Below are 19775 nucleotides of genomic sequence, written 5' to 3' on the forward strand. Positions count from 1 at the left end.
GTGCATGTCACATTTATATATGGATCAACTTTTGGAAAACGAAAAGAAACTCAACAGACTTGAAAGGGAGACAATATATGCAAGCAAAGCTCAATAATCCCGTATATTGTAGTGATTGTACTAGAAAATTCCATACAAATCCATGGAGATTAAGAAGAAATATTGTTAACGATTTCTAACAAGCATCTTTTCGAATATGATATGTAAAAGTTTTAGGGTGGTGGGAAGATTGGAGAAAATCATAACAATTCACAGGCTTACCACAACAAATGGTGTCCATAAACAATTGAAAGCAGGATTATAAGAGGCTCCTAAACCATAAGCAGGCATTGTACTTCCAAGAGCCGGTGAGGATGAAGCACTGAAGGTTGCCGAGGAAGGAATCACTGAATAAACGCCTAGCTCCGAATGTGAGCTCCATTGGGTTGTACTACCAAAGGCCATGGGAGCAAAAGGATTGGTACTTATGTTCCTGGCCTGCCTAGAGACATATTGGGAAACAAATGGGCTCCTATATGAGTGCCCAAAAGGTGGTAAGCAATATTCCACAAATTAAATTGTTTTTCATAGTGAAAAAGAAAAAAGAAATTACCTAGAACAATTATCCCACAACGAAACAAATCCGATGTAAACAAAACACCAGATGAAAATAACCATCGCCACAGACAATTTATCAGTAAATGGAGGTCCTGATCATGTTACAAAAAAAATGTATATCCTCATATACATCTGCAAAATTGATAGAACAATTTCTCTTACTCAAGAATCATTTTACACAAAATAAAAAATAAAAATAAAAGAGAGATGGGCAAGCTTACGGTTAGTGGCTGTACGTAGAACCAGTGTCAAGTTTACTGCTCCTGCGCTTTTGTCTTTGTCATATAGTTGTAGTGCAAGTTTAGAGTCAGTCAGTATAGAGTTCCAGTGTGAAGTCTAGAGGCCATTTCTGATTCAGAGATGTCGCCTAAAACTCGTTGTAAGCAGTTCATTATTAATGAAGTTCTTCTTTGATCAAAAAAGCTTACGGTTAGTAGCTGTAGAACCAGACATGATTTCTTACCATTTTGCAGCTCGTCAATCCCAGCCTGAAACCAAAACAAAGCGCAAATTCAACACACATTGCAACGCAAATTGAAACGTAACAAAAACAACGAACAATTTCAAACTCAGAACGGATTGCTATACCGCAGTACTAGATGATGAGAAATAGTTTAGAGCAATACATTAGGTTCATCATTCTTCAATTTATCGGAGATTAATGGCAATTAATAGAGCACAATTGAGAGTGTTAGGGTTTTCTGAGTGTTCCTAAAACTGTTGGAGAGAATAGGGATTCGAAGAAGGCTGGTACTGCCGGCGATAGGAGCTCCGGAGGTTGAAACCGGATTTGATCGGAGAAGAAATGAGAGATGGAAGAGAGTTTGGCTAGTGAAAGATGAGTGACGTAGGTAATGAGATTTATATGTGGAGGTTTAAGTGAGCTTAAGAGTGAAATTAACAAGTTGGTTTAGCCCAGAAGGAGTCCCTAGGTCTTAGCGTGCATAGAAAGCAAGTCGGTGACTTCTTGTCGTCGATCGATAAAAGGTAAGAGGTCAAAGGTAAAATTATTAGGGTAAATTTAAGAAATTTCAAAAAGTCAAATTTGATTGAAAGCAATTTGCTTGGGTTTTATTGTTTTGGTTTATTCTATTGGGTGAATTGTTGTTTTCAATATTTGGAATTTAAGATCACTTCAATGTTATGGACGAGAATGCATAGTTGAGCAAGTAAGTTGTGGGTTTCGGTCGTGATAGACTGCTAATTTATTATGTTTCGATTAACAACTGCTAAGTTTAGAAAAAGCTAGGCAACCTTTTCAAAAAAAAAAAAAAAAAACTAAAGAAGAAACCATTTTAATGATCTTACTTTTTTTTTTTATTATTATTGTTCAATCACACGGTGCCCTCAAAGGCTTCCTAGGGGGATCTTGTCAGAACGCTTCCTCCCCCCTGACCACCAAGAATATATTGGGATTTAACTCCAATAAGCGTCGGAGGGATTCGAACCCGGGTATGGGAGTTCCACACCTGGAGGCTCTTACCAACTCGATCATCTGTGGTGGTTTAAAGAAGAAACCATAATCAATATAAAGTTCATCAAAATGAGTCATCATATAAAGTATTTGAATTGCTATGAATTGATGGTAACAGAATATTGTTGAATAAATATGAAAAGCTAGTTTCACAACAAAGTGTTTTAAGATTGTTGAAAATAAGCAAGGGTAACCCGACAAGTAAGAATTATTTATGATGATTTTTATTCTTTAGTCTTAGAGAACATCGAACCTCTAACATATCTTAATTCCAGCTAACTCACTCCTTCATTCACCTTTACCACTTGCATTAGTCGCAAAAGCATCATGGGAGTCATTCTCAATACCAAGAATAGGGAGTTTCCTTTAGGAAATATCAATGATCTAAGTATCTAACTATTGATTTTCAATTAAGCTTCATATTTTTTATTCCTAAAGAATATCAAGCCTCCGACTTATCTTAGTTATAGCTAACTCGTTGTTCTGCCCTCCTTTACCACTTGGATTAGTCCCAAAGGCATGGTGGAGTTGTTCTCAATGCCAAGCGTATGTGGGAGTGGTCAACTTTTGCTAGGCCCGCAATTTAGGCGATTAACTTCGTAGTTAGTATGACGTTAAATTTCAATCATGAATGCGGCGATTATTACGATAATAACTACACGCAATGATTACAGTTATGAATGTGTGATAAATGACTGTCATAAATGAGTCATGATTAACTGTCGTCAATGCAGCAATGATTATCATCATAAGTGTGAAAGTAAATGCGACCATAAAAGCGGAGTAATGGCGGCTTGTCCTCCAAGTAAGTCATCGCCTATATAAAGGCGGCCCGACGTCAAGTTAAACCATCTCATTCCAACTCTTTCTACTCCACTACTAAGAAACATACTGACTTAGGCATTGGAGAGTTTTCTGCAGGTACCCCCCTCCTCCTCGAGCCGACGGTCAAACTCCGAGTCAATGCTCAAAGGAAGTTTTTCGATCAATCCTGGTCAGCTCCCGCTCCAGTCCGCATTCATTGGTGAGTCAAAATCCTCTACGAAATTTTTCGTCGCCAACAACGTACGTACGGAGTTTTCTTTTGAAAATATCATTGCTCCAATTATTGAGCTTGGAGTAAGCTCGATAAACTTTTTAACTCCAAAATGCAACTAAAAGCTTTATTGGACTAGAATATGAGAATGGCTTATCTCTCTTTCTTCCGCTCCAAATTTTATGTTTTCTTTACATGTATAGAGCTAGGGTAGGTATTTTAATGCAAAGAATCCGGATTTTGTTGTAACTTAGTAAACCTAATGTAAAGTGTTAGTACTTAAGTTGTGACTCACTAATATTTTTAGTGCAAATTAAAAATATCTTCTGATGTAATCATACTAGCTAAAATAATGGGGGTCCTTCCACTAAAGGATCTCCTTTTTTGGCCATTTTAAGGGATCTTTTGTGGGACCCACTTTTCGATTCGCCATCTTGACCGTTCAGTTTTTAGGTCTTAATGTATAAATCATTTCTGCAAATTTTCAGCCAAATTGATAATCGTTAAGGTATCGAACTAGATTAAATCAATGGACGAACCGAATCTGTCCAACCTGAACCTGAATGCCTTAATGATTATTAATTTGTCTGAAAATTTACAGAGATAATCTACTCATATATACCTAAAAACTGAATGGTTAAAATGTGAATATGTGATCGAAAAGTTAGGTTAATGAGCGATCTATTAAAATGGCCAAAAAAATGAGATCCCTCACTAGAAGGACCCTGCTAAAATAAAAATAAAGAAAGATACACGTGTAAGTAATTGACACTCAGTTTCGAAATGTCATAAAAAATGGTGCATGCCTCCTTAGGTAGGCAAATATCTCCACCAAAGAGTGGATATACATTAACTCCTTTAGAAAAATAGATTTCGAGATATGGCAATAGATGATCTTGTTGAGCTTAGGCTCATGCCTATTTCTGTTTTTTTTTTGGTACATGGCTCATGCCTATTTCTAATCAACTCAAAAACCATCTTATCAAGGAACTAGTGCCTATCTAAAAGGATCAATCCTACTATGAGTTAAAGAGCTTAGTCATGATCCGTTAGCTTGGCTTCGATTGAATAAAAGGTCGAATGGACATGCAAGGTGTCCCAATAACCAAAGGAGTGGTCGTAGTCACCCAACAAAAGCATTGTTTGATGGTCCTGGTCATCCCAGAAACTACTCATATGAGATGTACATATATTCGTGATTTAATTTGGTACTAAATATCCATGATTCTTAATTTGATTGAAAAAACGATGAGAAGAACTTAAAAAGCAAAACAGCTAGGTTAAGGAAATGACAGATATTGCGGATCGTTGCTTACGTATGGTGCTTAAAAGTATTTATCATTCCAAGAGGTTTCGAGTTCCAATTCTCCTTCTATCACTAACATTGCTAATTATGAGAAAAAAAGATTGAAAAGAAGACTAATCACATGCAAAACAGTGAAATTAAGGACAGATATTGCGGATCATTGCTTGTGTATAGTGCTTAAAAGCATTTATCATTACAAGGTGTCGAGTTTCCATTCTTCTTCTATCACTAACATCACTAATTACTATAAAAAGGATAAAAAGAAGACTAATCACATCTCCTATTCATTAATCATGCCTTAACTATGCATGACAGAAAGCTTGAGTAGTTTCTATCATCTTCTGTCTGTTCCTCATTTCTGTATCCATAAAAGCTATAAATCATGAAGGAGTTGACACCATAAATAACAAACACTAGCAGAAGACGTTAAAATGAGAATAACTGAGGGGCTAAGCAAAATGATTCTTGGTAATTCAGTTCTTGATAATCCCTATAGAACAAGTCCAGCTACTATCATGGCCTTTGAGGTAAGTAGAGAACAGAGTAAAGCAACATATATAAACATGCACTAACCAACACCCGACGAGGTCGACAACTTCCCATCATTTCCTAATTTTCATATTTGAATTAGGATCCCATGTCAACCAATGAGCCATTCGTGGTTTAAAAATGAGAATACATGCTAATTAATCCATTAATTTTATGCTCAGTTGACTTATAATTAAATTATGCATAAGCCCTTGTGTTAAACATTATGTTCCTCCTCTTTTCATCTTTTTCTTTGATATAGCGTAAGATTTGACAAGTTGTTCTAGACCACACATTTGATGTTTCATTCTGTTTTCTAAGAGGAAGTATTAGATGCCATGCATGGTACAATAGCAGAGGTCAGAGTATATATTTATCTCCCTACACCACCACTAAAAAGATGCCTAAGAGCCTATGATAAGTTACATACAGTAAAATTGTTGACTCTAAAGAGTAAAAAGCAGGAGCAAGTTCAAGAACATCACCTGGTATTTAAGTGTAAAAAAAAAGTATCAAATGGGGTTTCATAAATTGTATATGAGCCTTGCAAATGATTCCCATTTCCTGATAAACTACCATATACATTAAGAAATGGAAAGGATCAGTCAAAAGAAAGCAAAAAAGAAGGGGAATCAAACATTTTATAATGTCAAAGTTGGTTGCTTAAAGCATTGATGATATGATTTGAAGAATTTTAATCTTGCTTTGTACCCACTTATTCTGGAGCCTTGTCTATTAATTACCTCTCATCTCAAGCACATGAGAAATCAGTGATATAAAAAGGCAGAAATTGAGAGGTCTTATAGGTCTCCCTGCCTCTAGGTTTTGTTTGTTATAAAACTTGAGAAACTTTGTTTTCCAGGAGTGAGTGATAGCTAGCTATGAAGAGTTTCTTCTACTAGCTAGTCTAACTGAGACTGATCGAATGGCCGGGGAGATGAAGGGATTCGACGAATGGAAGCCTTTCATTGCTATGGTAGCCATAGATTTTGCGTTTGCCATAGTGAATATTCTGCTCAAGAAAGTGCTTGATGAAGGAATGAACCATTTGGTTCTCATTACGTATCGGTTGACAATTTCGACCATCTTCTTGGCTCCAATTAGCTACTTTTGGGAAAGGTAAGCAACCTTGATTCTCTCAGTTTCAATGCTATTTGCGGAAACTCATTTTTTGGATATCTATTCATACATACAAAAAGCTTTGCTTGCAGGAATAGTAGACCAAAACTCACACCAAGGATTGTATGTTACCTCTTCTTGAGTGCCATTGTTGGGTTAGTTAAATCTAAAAACAGACTCATTAATTTTCCCATCTAGATTTGTATTTTCCATTCTTATTCAGCTGAAATATAATGCTTAATTTCTTGAAGGTCATCCATAACACAGTACTTCTTTCTCCTTGGAATCCAATACACATCTGCTACTTTTGCTTGTGCCTTTGTCAACATGGTGCCTATGGTCACATTCATCATGGCAGTACCGTTCGGGTAAGAAGTAATCACAGAAATCTCAGTTACATACTTCATGAATATTTTCGGCTACTTCACGAAAATGTATGTTACTCTCCTTCTGCTGACAGGTTAGAGAAGGTGAACTTGAAATGCAATAGCGGTAGAGCCAAAGTACTCGGTACACTGGTGTGCTTATGCGGTGCAGCGATATTGACACTTTACAAAGGAGTTCCTTTGTTTGATCATTCGAAATCTACGAGTACTCAAATTACCATGATGGATCATGGTATCAAGCTGAGCAGCACCAGAAACAAAGAGAGATGGACTATTGGTTCAATAGCTTTGGTTGCAGGAACACTGTTATGGTCTTCATGGTTTCTAGTGCAATCAAACATAGGCAAGCTATATCCATGTCAGTATTCCAGCACTACTATAATGAACTTCTTTGGTGCCATTCAGTCCGGAATCTTAGGTTTGTGCACTAGTAAGAACCTCTCCGTGTGGGTTCTGAGGGGAAAAGCACAAGTTCTCACTGTCATGTTTGCCGTAAGCATACTCTTCCTTTTATCGCGGTTAGCGACAATGACAATCCAATTTTAGCTTCTACTACAAACCGAACATTTTAATGTGTAAAGCTAAAATTGGAGTGTCATTATTGGTTTCCTGATTTTAAAAGATTTTACTGTGAACCTTAGAAAACAACTTCAATTACACAAGAACTACTAAACTTTCTGTGTCTCCAAGTGATTTCTTGGTTCATAAGAAAGCTATTGGTGTGTTCAGGGGATGATAGCATCAGGCTTGGGCTTTGTGGGGATGTCATGGTGTGTGAAGAAAAGGGGACCTGTGTTTACTGCAGCATTTAGCCCCCTTGTTCAGATTATGGCAGCGGTGATCGGTATCCCCATGTTTCATGAACAACTCCACCTTGGAAGGTGAATTTTCCTATGTATTCCAGACTTGATTGCTGATACTTATTCATAATTCATAATAAACTACAAATGGTGCTAACTTTGCTCGTTGGGTGCTACATTGGCATTGAGCAGCTTGTTGGGGTCTATCATTGTGATAATTGGCTTGTATATTCTTCTTTGGGGAAAGAATAAAGAAATGCAGAAGTATATGGCAAAACTAGCCCAAGAAGCCGAAGCGATGAAGGAGCAGGAGCAACCTTCTCCTCCACCAGTCATCATCAGAGTCTCCGTTGATGATGATTCAAGGTGTCCATGAAGCCAAGTTACACATGCATGGTTTCTTATTCAGAGGCTTTTATTTTTATTTTTTTCCTCCCAATTGAATTATGATCTTCTAGCCAGGAAACTGACAGAGAAAAATCAGTTGGTATAACCAGAATAAAAGAAGATTTGAATTCTCCCCTGTTTATTTGATAATGTCAACTAGGTTCTCTGCTAAACATGCTGGTTTTGTTAAGCTTGCTATTTGTCTCTTCACATCCCACATAGGAGACAGCGAAAAGCAGGGAAGTAAAAGACCGTACAAAATAGGAGACATGCCATTTTATCAAGCATACCTTTCTCGGCCTTTTGGCTAAGATCAAGTGTAGTATATGTCTTTTTTTATTGAAAAGTGTAGTGTAGTATATGTTGTTATCAGTTTAATGGTTCACACGATATTAAATTAATATTTTTACAGGTGATTCTACCACAATAGCGTGCTATTGGGGCTCAAGTGTGTTGCGCTACAGCAAAGTTTGACGCACCCTACCAATTTCAGTTCAAAATTTAGGCCCAACCCAACAACATAGGCTTCATTAGTGGTTCTTCATTGGTGAAGGGGTTATTTTTCAATATAGTTCTATTAAGTTCAAATTACTATGACATATATGTATATTCATATATGATTAGGGGTTCATATTTTGCAATATAGCAAAGTCTAATAAGTTCAAATTATTATGTAAAACTCTCTCTCTCTCTCTAACCTAAACACCCTAAGACCGGTTTTTTTTTCTAATTGTGAAATCGTGCTCGTCCATCTGCGCCTGACGTTTTAGTTGACCTCCAGCCTTGTCGACGTCTGAGATCTGCTGCCAGACGGGTGTTCGATTTGTAACTAGTCGAGGAAGCTTCTTGGGTGGGTGTTGTGTGCTCGGGGTTACCAGACGGCGTTGGTTTGAGTTTTCTGGCAACATTTCCGATCAAGACTGGCGGCGGGGTTTGTGGGCTATTCAAGATCGGTAGCGTTGGATTCTGAATCAACTGTGGTGCAGATGTTTTGCGCATTGGACATGCGTGATTCTAGATCGGGTCTTAACGGCCTGAGCTGTGGCGGCGTGGGGCGCGGTGGTTGGGGTGGAAACAGGTGGGGTCATCGCGGCGTGGGGCGCGGTGGCATGAGTCGGGGCAGAACGGATCGGGCGGAGGCGCTGGTTTTGCTGCGTACGACATGACGTCAGGGAGATGTTAGGCTTGGACCAAGCCAGCTTGATGGGCTCTGAGTTGGAACCCTTCCTTTTGAGGCTCTTGGGCTTAGTATTTTGGGTTGAGGTTGTTGCCCTAGGTCTTTACTATGTTTTAGCTTTGTCTTTTACAATAATTCCTTTTAGAAAACTAATGCACTTTTTTTTGGTGCACTCTATGTACCTCTAGCGCCTCTAGAGCAGGATTTTAAATATATGTGATATTTCCGATATATCCTTCGATATCTCCCTTTTTCGACGGACCGATATATCTTAGAAGGTGAATATCTTATCTTCTACCGTTTCTGTGAAATTTCTCCGACATCGTCAAATATCCCCGATATATTAGATATTTGGGATATATCCCAGATAAAGTAAAGAAATATATGTAAAATCTGATGGAAAACAAAAAACAAAAAATAGAAAAAACTCAGTAATTCTCTAAATTCAAATATGTGTGAAGAGAGATCTCCTCAACACAAATCTGGGTGAGGAGAAGCCCACTCAAGGTGAATTTAGGTGACTAGAAAATCCCCTCAATGCGAATCTAGGTGAGTATAAAATCCCCTCAAGGCGAATCTAGGTGAGCCGCTTGATAATGGCATTGATCCACTTCATGATTGGATTATGCCTGCACACCTCGATGGTGAAGCTGGAAGACCTCTTCCACAAGTTGTAGAAACTGCAACTAATGCTGGAATCAACGTAGAAAGGGCTTATCTGAAGAAGTTGTTAAAAACCCAGGAGATAATTCAGATAGTGATGATGCGTGGGGTGGTACAGCAACTCCAGATAGTTCTGATGATGGTGGAGAGGGTGGAAGCGGAACAGGTGGTGAAGGTGAAAGATATGAATATGGACAATCTTCTGTGGGTGGATGATTAAACTAATTTACCTGTGAAGGTAATTTTGAGCATACCACCCAAGATGAAGACCACGGAGTGAGAATAGCTGGTCATGGTGCTCAAGAGAAGACCCGATATGGAAGGAGGACTAGAGGTGCAACTGATGATCAAAGTACCCCATCTAATGTTTCTTCAATTGCCTTAAGTTTTGACTCTATCAGTTTAGGCACAGAGTGCAGTGGGATCTCAAATGAATCTCATGAAGGCAACAATCAATTTGGTTATGACGCTTATGGATATAATCAATATGGAGAAGTATATAATCAGCCATCTAGTTGGATTCATCCTTATTATCCCCTTATAGGGGAAACAGTCGGCAGCTCTAAAGAGATCTATAACTATCATATTCATCACTACAATTCGTACTATATAGGTCATATGTCTTGGTCTAATTATTGCAATTTCGTAGACTAGCGAGAGGCTTTTCAACCGCCTAGAGTCTCTTTTTGGATGTAGATGAAGTTGTCATTCATATGTATTTATATGTAATTCAAATAAATTGACTCTTTCAAAAACGATATATTTTCTCCTATATCCCCGATATTTCCGATATCTCCCTTTTTCAAAGTTCCGATAGATATTTACAACCGATATTTAAAACCTTGCTCTAGAGTAGTACCAAAGGAGGATTCTAGTTATCTACGTATTTAAATGTGTAATTAGTAGGTCTATTGTCTATGTACCACTGTGGGTACTACCACTATCTTCTTATTTGTCTATAGATGGCAGCGGAAGGGTATGTAACGGTCTATTCTGGCTTGAGATGAATGATATTATCGCCCCTCGGGCTAATTCAAAAAAATATATATATATATATATATATATTATGAACCAAAATATGTATGAGTATTAATTAAGCAAATAGTGCTTATGGTTGAAATTTCAAAAATTCTGTAATTGTCTTGATTTATTAGGGGCTCTTAACAATAATTAACTTCATATATAAAGGATAAAATCATAATTTAAACAATAAAGGATATATTATTGAACGTGAGAGAATTTCTCTCCTTATTGCTTTTGTAGTTCTTTTTTTTGTTTTCTCTCTATTTTGTTAAGGGAGCTTCTATTCATACCTCCAAAATTGGCATTTGGACCTCTTTCTTTTTTCAAGTGATAGTTGACTTTGTCAACTCATGTCAAATTACCAATAAAGACACAAAAGAGAAAAAACAATAATTAAAAAAAGTCTTTTCCCTTTTAGAGGTATGAAATCAACAAATATTCATCCTCATGCCATTTTTTCCCTTTTGTTTTTGTTATGATCTTCATCCTTACCAAGCAGCGGAGAAATCAACAGACCAGTTCCTTACTTTGCAGTTCCTCGAGTCAATTTCGGATATGCAATATTCTCTAACTAAAACACCAACAGACCACTTTCGCTTAAAATCATACTCATCCATTGGAGCGTACTGTTTGAGCTAATATATGAAACGAGGGAATCTTAGGAAGTTGAAAAAATGAACTGCTCTTAGCCTCTAAAGATACGTATGCCTACAAAATACAACAATAAGCAGGGGGGGAGAGAGCTATCAATTGAAAGATTTTTTTTTTTTTTTTTTTTCTAGCTTAGTTATATCAAGAGTAAAATAATATTGTGAAATGTTCAAAAATTGATGGAGGTCTAACTACCGATTTTGGAGGTATATGAATAGAACGCTCTAAAAAAAAGTTTTTATTGATATTATTGGATGATGGGTATTATGGGACAATTAGGGAGGTGTATATAGCATATTGGTTATTTGTAAAAGTAAATTGGAGGTCTAAATACCAATTTTGGAGGTATGAATAGAAGCTCCCTTCATTCAAAACGGAGAGAAACAAAAAATGATTGTACAAAACCGAGACTAGTCATATACGCAATTACGCATCCCCAGCAATAGTCATATAAGTTGTGCTGGGTCAACTTCTATCATAATGTAAGACAAAGACTAGTAATCAATGAAGAAAGAACCATTTTTCAAATTTTGCCAATCAAGTCAACCAATTTCCAGAGACTTGCTTTGGAATGGACTGAAGCAATTCCGTTGTTGTTTCCACGATTATACATACGTAGCTTCCAAAATCCTTTTGCTTCAACTATATAGACTTCAGAGCTATCAATTGAAAGATTTTTTTTTTTTTTTCCAGCTTAGTTATATCAAGAGTAAAATAATATTGTGAAACGTTCAAAAATTGATGGAGGTCTAACTACTGATTTTGGAGGTATATGAATAGAACACTCTAAAAAAAAGTTTTTATTGATATTATTGGATGATGGGTATTATGGGAAAATTAGGGAGATATAGATAGCATATTGATTATTTGTAAAAGTAAGTTGGAGGTCTATTAAGTGAGGAGGTCTAAATACCAATTTTGGAGGTATGAATAGAATCTCCCTTTTGTTAATACACATCCATATTATTTTATATTTCTAATCAGATTTTATAGGTTGGTTAAATGACCAAAACATATATTTATGTATTAAAAGAAATTAAAAAAATAGTCTAATTTTCCTTATAATGTGGAAAAACTACTAATATATTTTTTTTTTTTTGGGTAAAAAGAGGTCATCCCGATATTGTATTTCAGCAAGCAGTACCAACACGACACACCCCAAGGGGCCGTCAGAAAGAGCCGTATTACAGAGTACCCTAAAAACCTATTCTAGAAGCAGAATAAGAACCCAACATACCCCAAGTACACCCACCTTTTAAAAATTAAGCACCTTTATTCTAACAAAGATCTAGCAACTCCGAAGCAAACATAAAAAATTCAACGAAGCAGCTGATCTTTGCGACCTGAAAATAAATCAAATAGAAACAAATGAAGTAGGCGAGTCCTCGCCCACTCCCCCTTCAACTGAAACCGAGGCCACAATAGGACTAGCCTCCTCAACTTGCACCCCTACCACCTCAATGATATTGGCATCTGCAGTCTCAGAAGCCTGACTATGAGACAATAACCAAAGCAGCCCAGTCCAGTTCCAGCCCAATAACCAAAATGGAGCCCAACAATCCAAGGTTGCACAAACCCTAGCAGACTCCATCAAGGTTACCTCCCGGCTGCCGCCTCCACCTTGACCGCTACCGCCGTACCTGCCAATGGAAGAACCTCCACCATCCCAGAAACTCTTACACAAGCCTCCAAAACCAGACAAACAGTGATCCGGGAAGTAAACTGATAGACCCCTTGGCCACCAAACACCACCATCGTCCATTGAGCGACGACCCTCGTCTGTATAGATGTCGAGATCGCCATCAACCTTGTCCATCATAGACGAAATATTCCTATCCCCATCACTTCCAAGAACGAAGCAATCCGACACCAAACTGTTATCATGAGGAATAAGAACCTGAGACGATGCCGGAATCATCACCCGCCCAACAACCACGACGGCCAAAGCAATGAACAGCCAAAGGCCCAGAGATAGGGAAAAACGTCGACGAACCCCGCCGCCGCTACCCTCACGCCAACCAGGAAAAAGGGACCAGAGCCCCGTCCACCCAGTCGCAGATACACCACCATCCATAGTGATGAGATGTTGTCGAAAACGGCAGCCTTCGAGTAAACCCTAGCAAAGCTAGGTCAGTGGGAGGAATTATTGTGACAATCAAATTGTTTATGTTAATGCTAGTGGAAAAACTACTAATATAGTTTTGGTTGAATGCTCAACTCAAAATTTTATACTTGATCAACACATCGTGGATGAGAACTCAAATAATACAAAACTTATTTCTAAGCAAGGAAACAATAATAAATCTTTATGGATTTCCCAATAACTAAGCCAAGTAATTAATATGGTCATTTATAAAATGTCAATATACATTAATATGCTAATCATATTAAAATAGTAGCCTTAATCTTGTCAAGTAATATGATATTTCATGATTTTTTAGATTAAGAATATTTTAGTGGTGCCAAAAAAAACAATATCTAAAGAGTTTGCACCCTATCTCATGAAGAATGAGAGAAAATTCTCTCGAAAACCCTAGCGCCGCCTCCTTCGGTGTGCGGCTACCATGGAGGCTCTCAGCACCTCCGCTCTTTCGTTCGCCTCAATGTACGTGTCTCACGGCTGATCGATTTCCTTCTCGACATGAGGGATGGCGTGGCTGGTGGTGGTTGACAGGGTTATCTAAACCACGACCTCACCGTGGACGGCTTAGTGATCGCTCTTTGCAACCGAGAGAGGAGATCTGCACTGTGGATCGGGTGGCATCATTGGTTGTTAATGGCAGAACTGGGCCATTGGTTCTCTAGTGGATTGTCGTGTTACAGTCAACACTGACATCATTGGTGTGGACAGAGATGGTTGTGGGCGTGGTTTTGGTGGAGATGTTATTAGGCGGATGCAGGTTTATGGTTTGGTGGAGGCTCCGTCGCGGGCTTCGCTGGGTTGAAGTTGACCGGCTGCCAGAGACGCCGGAGCTACAGAACTGGCTGGTAGGGGTGCCCAAAGATATTTGGGTGTCTAGATCAAATCTGACATGTTTGTGGGCTGCCTTTGGACCCAATTCAGGACCTATCTTTCGGCTTGGTTTCTCCAAGGGGCTGAATGGACCTCTAATTGGGCCTCAAGTCATGAAGTTAGTTTTTGGGCCGGAGTTTGGTCCTAGAATTCTTATAGTTGCCTAGATGGCTTTTTCAGAATAATGTCTATGCTAGTCAAGGCGTCTCTATGAGCCTCTATAGAAGTACCTGGTTTCATCGTACCACAATTGCGTGCTCAGCGCGTGAAGTTAGATAAAATAGATTGCCTACAAGGCGAGATACTTTTGTTGGCATAGACTACTCTGAGCTATGATTGTTGAAACAGAATAGTCTTTGTTGTACTATTCTTATATATGAAATAGGGGCATACTACTGGTACGTACTCTTTACTTCAAAAAAAGATTAAGAATATTTTAGCGGCGGCGGTAATCGGTGAAGGAGATGGTGGACTTAATTGCGGTTGGGTGCCCATATCACTTGTATGGCTCAAGTTGGTTGGGCTTTGGGTGCCCAAAATAAATAAGAATACTTTTTGGACTTGGGCCTTTATGTGGACCAAACTGTTGGGATCTAATTCTATGGGGTTTTGTATTTGGGATCCAGGAGGATGGACCTGGCCAAATCTCCTAGCCCTAGTTTGGATGGCAAGGAGAGAATTTAGTTTTTTATTGATCTATGCCTATTTACTGTGTCCTAGTTTCGTCATAGTTATAGGCTTGCTGATAATAAGTAATGGGTGGTGCTAGCATACCACGTCCTAAACTTGCCCTAAAGTTGGCAAGGGAAAGTATGTATTCGTGCCATTCTGGCTTGAGATAAATGAATGATTACTTGGTTAAAAAAAAAAAACAAATCCATCCTCAACTAAGAGCATTAAAGTTTTTTCAATATAAAAAAATAAAAAAAAGAACACAAGCAAATTTCAAGTATTAGTGGGTCTACAACGGTGGATGGATGTTTATCTGCGAATTATTAACTCAAAGCTCATGGAATGCAGGCACAAGCTTGTTCGTGAAAGTAAACATGATATAATAACACTCGATAACATTTAGTTTTTTACTTAGATTACTCATATTAAAGCCTTAAAAGGCTTATTATTAATCTCAACCCACTCAATGGAAAGTAAATCAAGACCTTTCCTCTGTTCTCTAAGTACCATAGTCTCACTCATCATCATGCTCCTGATGCTGGTCGCTCTTCTCTTTTTTCTTACCCTTCCACCCCTTCTTCTCCGGCTTACTATGCCCATGTGGTTCGAAAAAATCAGTAATGTCGAGATGAACACCCGGATCATTAGTAGTGTAGCTACCCCCCATCACGAGCGAGTTGTTGATGGCTTGGAAGTTGCTGTTCACATATGTGCTCAGCCCCTCGGGGTCTTCATCAGGACTTCCTAGATGAAGACCATGATGGCCGCCACGTTTACGATGATTGTCCTGATGATCATCCAACTCGCTCCGCAATGTGGCTCCGGTGTTGTTTCCGGCAAGGGTGATGATCCTCACACCATGCTCGTCCTCGTCCTCCTCGTGGCCGTGGGCCGAGCCGGACTTGTGATGATCGGTCACGCGGTTGGTGATGGAAGTGATCATTTCACGGAGCTCGCGGTCGAGTTGCTTGTAGCCAGTGGGCTTGGCTGCCTCGGTCGACATGGTTTTGATGTAAGAGGACGCAAGGGTGGAGAGGGTGATGGCTGATGAGTTTGTGCTGTGAGTTGAAGGTGTTGAGGTTTGGGGAGATTGCATTGCATGGGGTAGGTACATATATGAAGGAGTAAAGGAATAAAGCAATGCCTTAATTGGCAATACAAGGATATTAATCATTTGCATCTGAGGAAGAAAAAAATAAAGGGAAGAAGGGAATGTGGATGACTTGAGATTTGGTTCATACCATGTTTTCTTGAACTTTAATGCTTTTGTTACTTTCACTCTTGTTTTGGGAAGTTTAAGATTGAAACATAAATAGTAAGCACGCTTGATATGGAGTTATTATCATACGGACGAGTTAGCTTATGATACTTATACTTATAATAAATTATTCTTTTAAACACTTTGTTTTTAGTCTATGTTAAATTGAGAAACTTACAAGTTCAGTGACGGAGCCAGAAATTTGTCATTATGAGTGCGTGATAAAAAAATCTGTAGATAAACATTTATATACATCAGTTTACATATTTCATCAGAAGCTTTGGTTACTTAAATCCAAATTCCGAAAAATCTAGATTAATAGTGAAGAGCATTGTATTAACTGAAAATTACACTGAAAGAAAAATAAAAAAAGAAATTTGTAAATTGGGCCACATGCGGGTTTGGCCGGTTAGCAATTTGGCGCTGATCAACTAACCAATAGGCGCAGCAGCAGCCGTTGGATCTGAGTCAACGTCACGCTTGACCGAGATTACAAATTCCTTCTTGTTCGATTCGATGAATTGGAAGATGATTCAATTTTGGAAATTGAAGAATGGAGAAGACGAAGAACAAGTACAGTATCATAGTCCCAACCTATAACGAGCGCCTCAACATCGCCCTCCTCGTCTACCTCGTCTTCAAGCATCTCCGGTAATCACTATTCTTTTCCCCAATTTTTCTGTAATTGAATCCCTAAATTTGAAAAATCCAGCAAAACGGTGACGTATTTGTTTTTTTTTTTTTTTGGTGGGGGTTTAGGGATGTTGACTTTGAGATCATCATTGTTGACGATGGATCCCCTGACGGTACTCAGCAGGTGGTTCAGCAATTGCAGGAGCTGTACGGTCACGATCGCATCGTGAGTAGTTCGTTTTCAAAGTTTCAAGGGCTGTTGTTATGGATTTTGATTTTCAGGGTCTGATTGATTTGGTGTTTGTTTTAATGTGTTGCAGCTGTTGAGAGCTAGAGCTAAGAAGCTTGGGTTGGGTAAGTGTGGTGCTTTGTTATTGAGTTTTTCTGTTTTGTGTTTGGATATCTTGGAATTTCATTTGGAAATTCTAGCATTGTTGTTAGATGTGCTAAAAGTAGTTTCGTTGTTTGCGAAATTCAGGAACGGCTTACATTCATGGATTGAAGCATGCATCTGGGAATTTTGTTGTGATAATGGATGCAGATTTGTCACATCATGTAAGTTTAGTTATCTTAAGGATCATCATCATATGTTTGCCTCGTAAATACTTAGTTTTCGTTGAATGTGTCTGCTGCCCAATAGCTTTATTTGAATCAGTAATTGCAAAGAGGCGAATGTACTAGTTTTGTGAAATTTTGTTTTTCACACTAGATTGTCCTCACTCGTCACATCTTTCTACTGTTTATTTTATTGGAGCTATCTGTTTGAAGTTTAACAATGGAGGGCGATAGCTGTTGCCTGCGTATATTGGTATAGAACATAATTTCTTTGTAGCTAATTGATTGCTAGAGTACATACCAGTAGCCAGAAATGTTTTGGGGAAATTATAAGATTTGAGTCATTTCATTTGAATCGTCAATATCTTGTCTTCATGACACTATCTCAAAGAAGTCAATCATAAAGTTTTAAGTATGTGTTCCCTTTAATCACGGAACAGAATCACAGTTTCGTACTTTACTACTGTTTTTCGCGTTCATATACGAATTGCACTTCCATTTTGTCATCAGCTTCACAGAATCAGAGTTTTAGTCATTTGATCTGTTTGCTTCTTGTGATGCAGCCAAAGTATTTGCCAAGCTTCATCAAGTAAGAACAATTTCATTTCTTGTGCTTTGTTTATTCTATACCATAATGTGCCTAACATATGTTCTGAATTTAACTATGGTGTGCTTATCAGGAAACAGTTGGAGACTGATGCTACTATAGTTACTGGAACCCGTTATGTTAAAGGTGGGGGTGTACATGGGTGGAATCTTATGCGCAAACTAACAAGTAGGGGGGCCAATGTACTTGCACAGACGCTTTTATGGCCTGGCGTATCAGACTTGACAGGATCTTTCCGGTACGTGTTAATTATTGCATTAAGCTATGAGGATATTTACAGTTAGCAAAAAAAAGGACTCAGATTGTTGTGGTTCTGTTGTAGGCTTTATAGAAAATCAGCTCTTGAAGATATCATTAGTTCCTGTGTCAGCAAGGGATATGTATTTCAGATGGAAATGATAGTTCGGGCCTCTAGAAAAGGCTACCATATCGAAGAGGTAGATAAAATTACATCATACATGTTTTCCTTCTGTGGCTTCTGGTTGAAACTGATAGTTCTATGATCTGGAAGCACATTTTGCTTTGCTGATATCGCTTGTTTGCTTGTTTGTTAGTTCTATTTCACATCTTGTTTCAAGAATAGCTGCATTCTAACTGTTCCTGGTCCTTTTGCCTCTCTGTACCCATCTGCAGGTTCCAATCACTTTTGTTGACAGAGTATATGGAATTTCAAAGCTCGGAGGTTCTGAAATTGTCGAATATCTGAAAGGCCTTGCCTATCTTCTTGTTACAACATGAGATGCATTATTACAGTTCACTGCCATCCGCATTCATACTCAGAGAATGTGTAAACTTTTTGAAGTTACTTATATCCTTTTTTAAGGAACTAGTGATATGAAACTCAATTAAGGCCACTATAAACGGTTTTCATATTTGTTGCTTGTTTATGAGTTGCTAGTGATAAATCTCTGAAAGTAGAATCTGGGCTGGAGCCAACAACAATCTGATTACCATCATCCGCGTTATTAGACTCCAGTAAAACACAGCACAACACGAGAGATCAAAGATCTATTTGATGAAGATGTTAATGTTGACAAGAAAAGAAGGTGATATACCCTACGGGTTTTCGCATGAGAGCTTGATGTTTAGAAAATAGAATCCGTGTAAAAAGTCGTCGGTAAAATCCAAGACCATTGAGCTTAATAAAAGGAATTCTACTTACAAATGAGTGACTTATACTCTAAATCAAATGCTCGCAAGCAGAATATGAGTTATTTTGATCACAAACACGTGTTACAAAATAGAAAAAAAAAACACTAAGAACTCGTCTTATACTCCTATCGTCGAAAGGAAGAAGAAGTAAAATTTCTCTTCGTCTTTTCCCCTGAACAGAGCGGCCCAAACAAAACCAACCGCAGCATAATCTGGGCCGGGTCCATTACTGCAATTATCAAAGTATACTTTATTGTCTCGAATTACTGCATGTATACGAGTAATCCACAAACGACGAAAATCTCTCTTTTGTCTACCCCTATCCAGTGCCGGAGCTAGAAATTTAAAATCAGTGGGGCACTCTAAAGTTTAAAAAAAATCAAAATTTAAAATATATCAAAATTTTAATAGAAATAAAAAATTAAAATAATATTACGGAAAGATCAATATTTTTTTTTTTAAATTACATATTTTATTAATCAAACTTATAGTTTTTAGATTTTAGACAATTTTTCATAATGGAAATATAATTTATCTATGAATTTAATTTTTTTTTTTTTTGTTGAGAAGAAAGAAAAGTATTAATGTTTGAAAAAAAAGTGCATTGTTGCTAGTGATACTCGAACCTAGGAGCACATCCACATGCAAAAAGATGTCTACCACTACAGCAAACCAGCTATCAATGCTAATGCCAAACTAGAAAAATTTTATACTAAATCTTACTGGGGCATGGGACCG

General features: G+C 38.1%; 3 protein-coding genes and 1 non-coding gene across 5 annotated transcripts; 3 read left to right on the top strand and 1 right to left on the bottom strand.

The window, feature by feature from the left end:
• The first annotated feature begins 5533 nt into the window (after nucleotides 1–5533).
• LOC133745401 (WAT1-related protein At3g30340-like) lies at nucleotides 5534–7950 on the top strand. 2 transcript variants are annotated; one of them, XM_062173463.1, is made up of 6 exons: nucleotides 5534–6060; nucleotides 6153–6215; nucleotides 6312–6428; nucleotides 6521–6938; nucleotides 7176–7327; nucleotides 7436–7950. In XM_062173463.1, exons 1-6 carry the CDS (start codon nucleotides 5867–5869, stop codon nucleotides 7620–7622), a joined length of 1131 nt encoding a protein of 376 aa, XP_062029447.1. In that variant the 5' UTR covers nucleotides 5534–5866; the 3' UTR covers nucleotides 7623–7950. The 2 variants fall into 2 exon arrangements, with proteins under 2 accessions (XP_062029447.1, XP_062029448.1); XM_062173464.1 differs by having other exon boundaries at nucleotides 5549–6060; nucleotides 7439–7802.
• On the top strand, nucleotides 7920–8117 carry LOC133707598 (U2 spliceosomal RNA). Its single transcript, XR_009845212.1, has one exon. It is a non-coding gene; the product is annotated as a U2 spliceosomal RNA (small nuclear RNA).
• A 6923-nt stretch (nucleotides 8118–15040) lies between these two features.
• On the bottom strand, nucleotides 15041–15936 carry LOC133746057 (uncharacterized). The gene has a single exon (XM_062174221.1). The coding sequence runs from the start codon at nucleotides 15926–15928 to the stop codon at nucleotides 15347–15349; it is 582 nt and encodes a 193-aa protein (XP_062030205.1). The 5' UTR covers nucleotides 15929–15936; the 3' UTR covers nucleotides 15041–15346.
• A 646-nt stretch (nucleotides 15937–16582) lies between these two features.
• Nucleotides 16583–18757, top strand: LOC133743846 (dolichol-phosphate mannosyltransferase subunit 1). The gene is made up of 8 exons (XM_062171900.1): nucleotides 16583–16741; nucleotides 16850–16949; nucleotides 17044–17077; nucleotides 17202–17278; nucleotides 17842–17867; nucleotides 17959–18123; nucleotides 18208–18322; nucleotides 18519–18757. Exons 1-8 carry the CDS (start codon nucleotides 16644–16646, stop codon nucleotides 18621–18623), a joined length of 720 nt encoding a protein of 239 aa, XP_062027884.1. The 5' UTR covers nucleotides 16583–16643; the 3' UTR covers nucleotides 18624–18757.
• The last annotated feature ends 1018 nt before the right edge of the window (nucleotides 18758–19775 follow it).

The sequence above is a fragment of the Rosa rugosa genome, chromosome 4, assembly GCF_958449725.1.
Source record: "Rosa rugosa chromosome 4, drRosRugo1.1, whole genome shotgun sequence".
NCBI lineage: Eukaryota > Viridiplantae > Streptophyta > Magnoliopsida > Rosales > Rosaceae > Rosa > Rosa rugosa.

Bases quoted from the DNA above. Each gene is read 5' to 3' on its own strand.
- LOC133745401 (XM_062173463.1), top strand. From the start codon at position 5,867: ATGGCCGGGGAGATGAAGGGATTCGACGAATGGAAGCCTTTCATTGCT. The intron at 6,061-6,152 runs GTAAGCAACCTT...CTTTGCTTGCAG, and splicing joins ATTAGCTACTTTTGGGAAAG to GAATAGTAGACCAAAACTCA. The intron at 7,328-7,435 runs GTGAATTTTCCT...ATTGGCATTGAG, and splicing joins GAACAACTCCACCTTGGAAG to CAGCTTGTTGGGGTCTATCA.
- LOC133746057 (XM_062174221.1), bottom strand. From the start codon at position 15,928: ATGCAATCTCCCCAAACCTCAACACCTTCAACTCACAGCACAAACTCA.
- LOC133743846 (XM_062171900.1), top strand. From the start codon at position 16,644: ATGGAGAAGACGAAGAACAAGTACAGTATCATAGTCCCAACCTATAAC. The intron at 18,124-18,207 runs GTACGTGTTAAT...GTTCTGTTGTAG, and splicing joins GACTTGACAGGATCTTTCCG to GCTTTATAGAAAATCAGCTC. The intron at 18,323-18,518 runs GTAGATAAAATT...ACCCATCTGCAG, and splicing joins AAGGCTACCATATCGAAGAG to GTTCCAATCACTTTTGTTGA.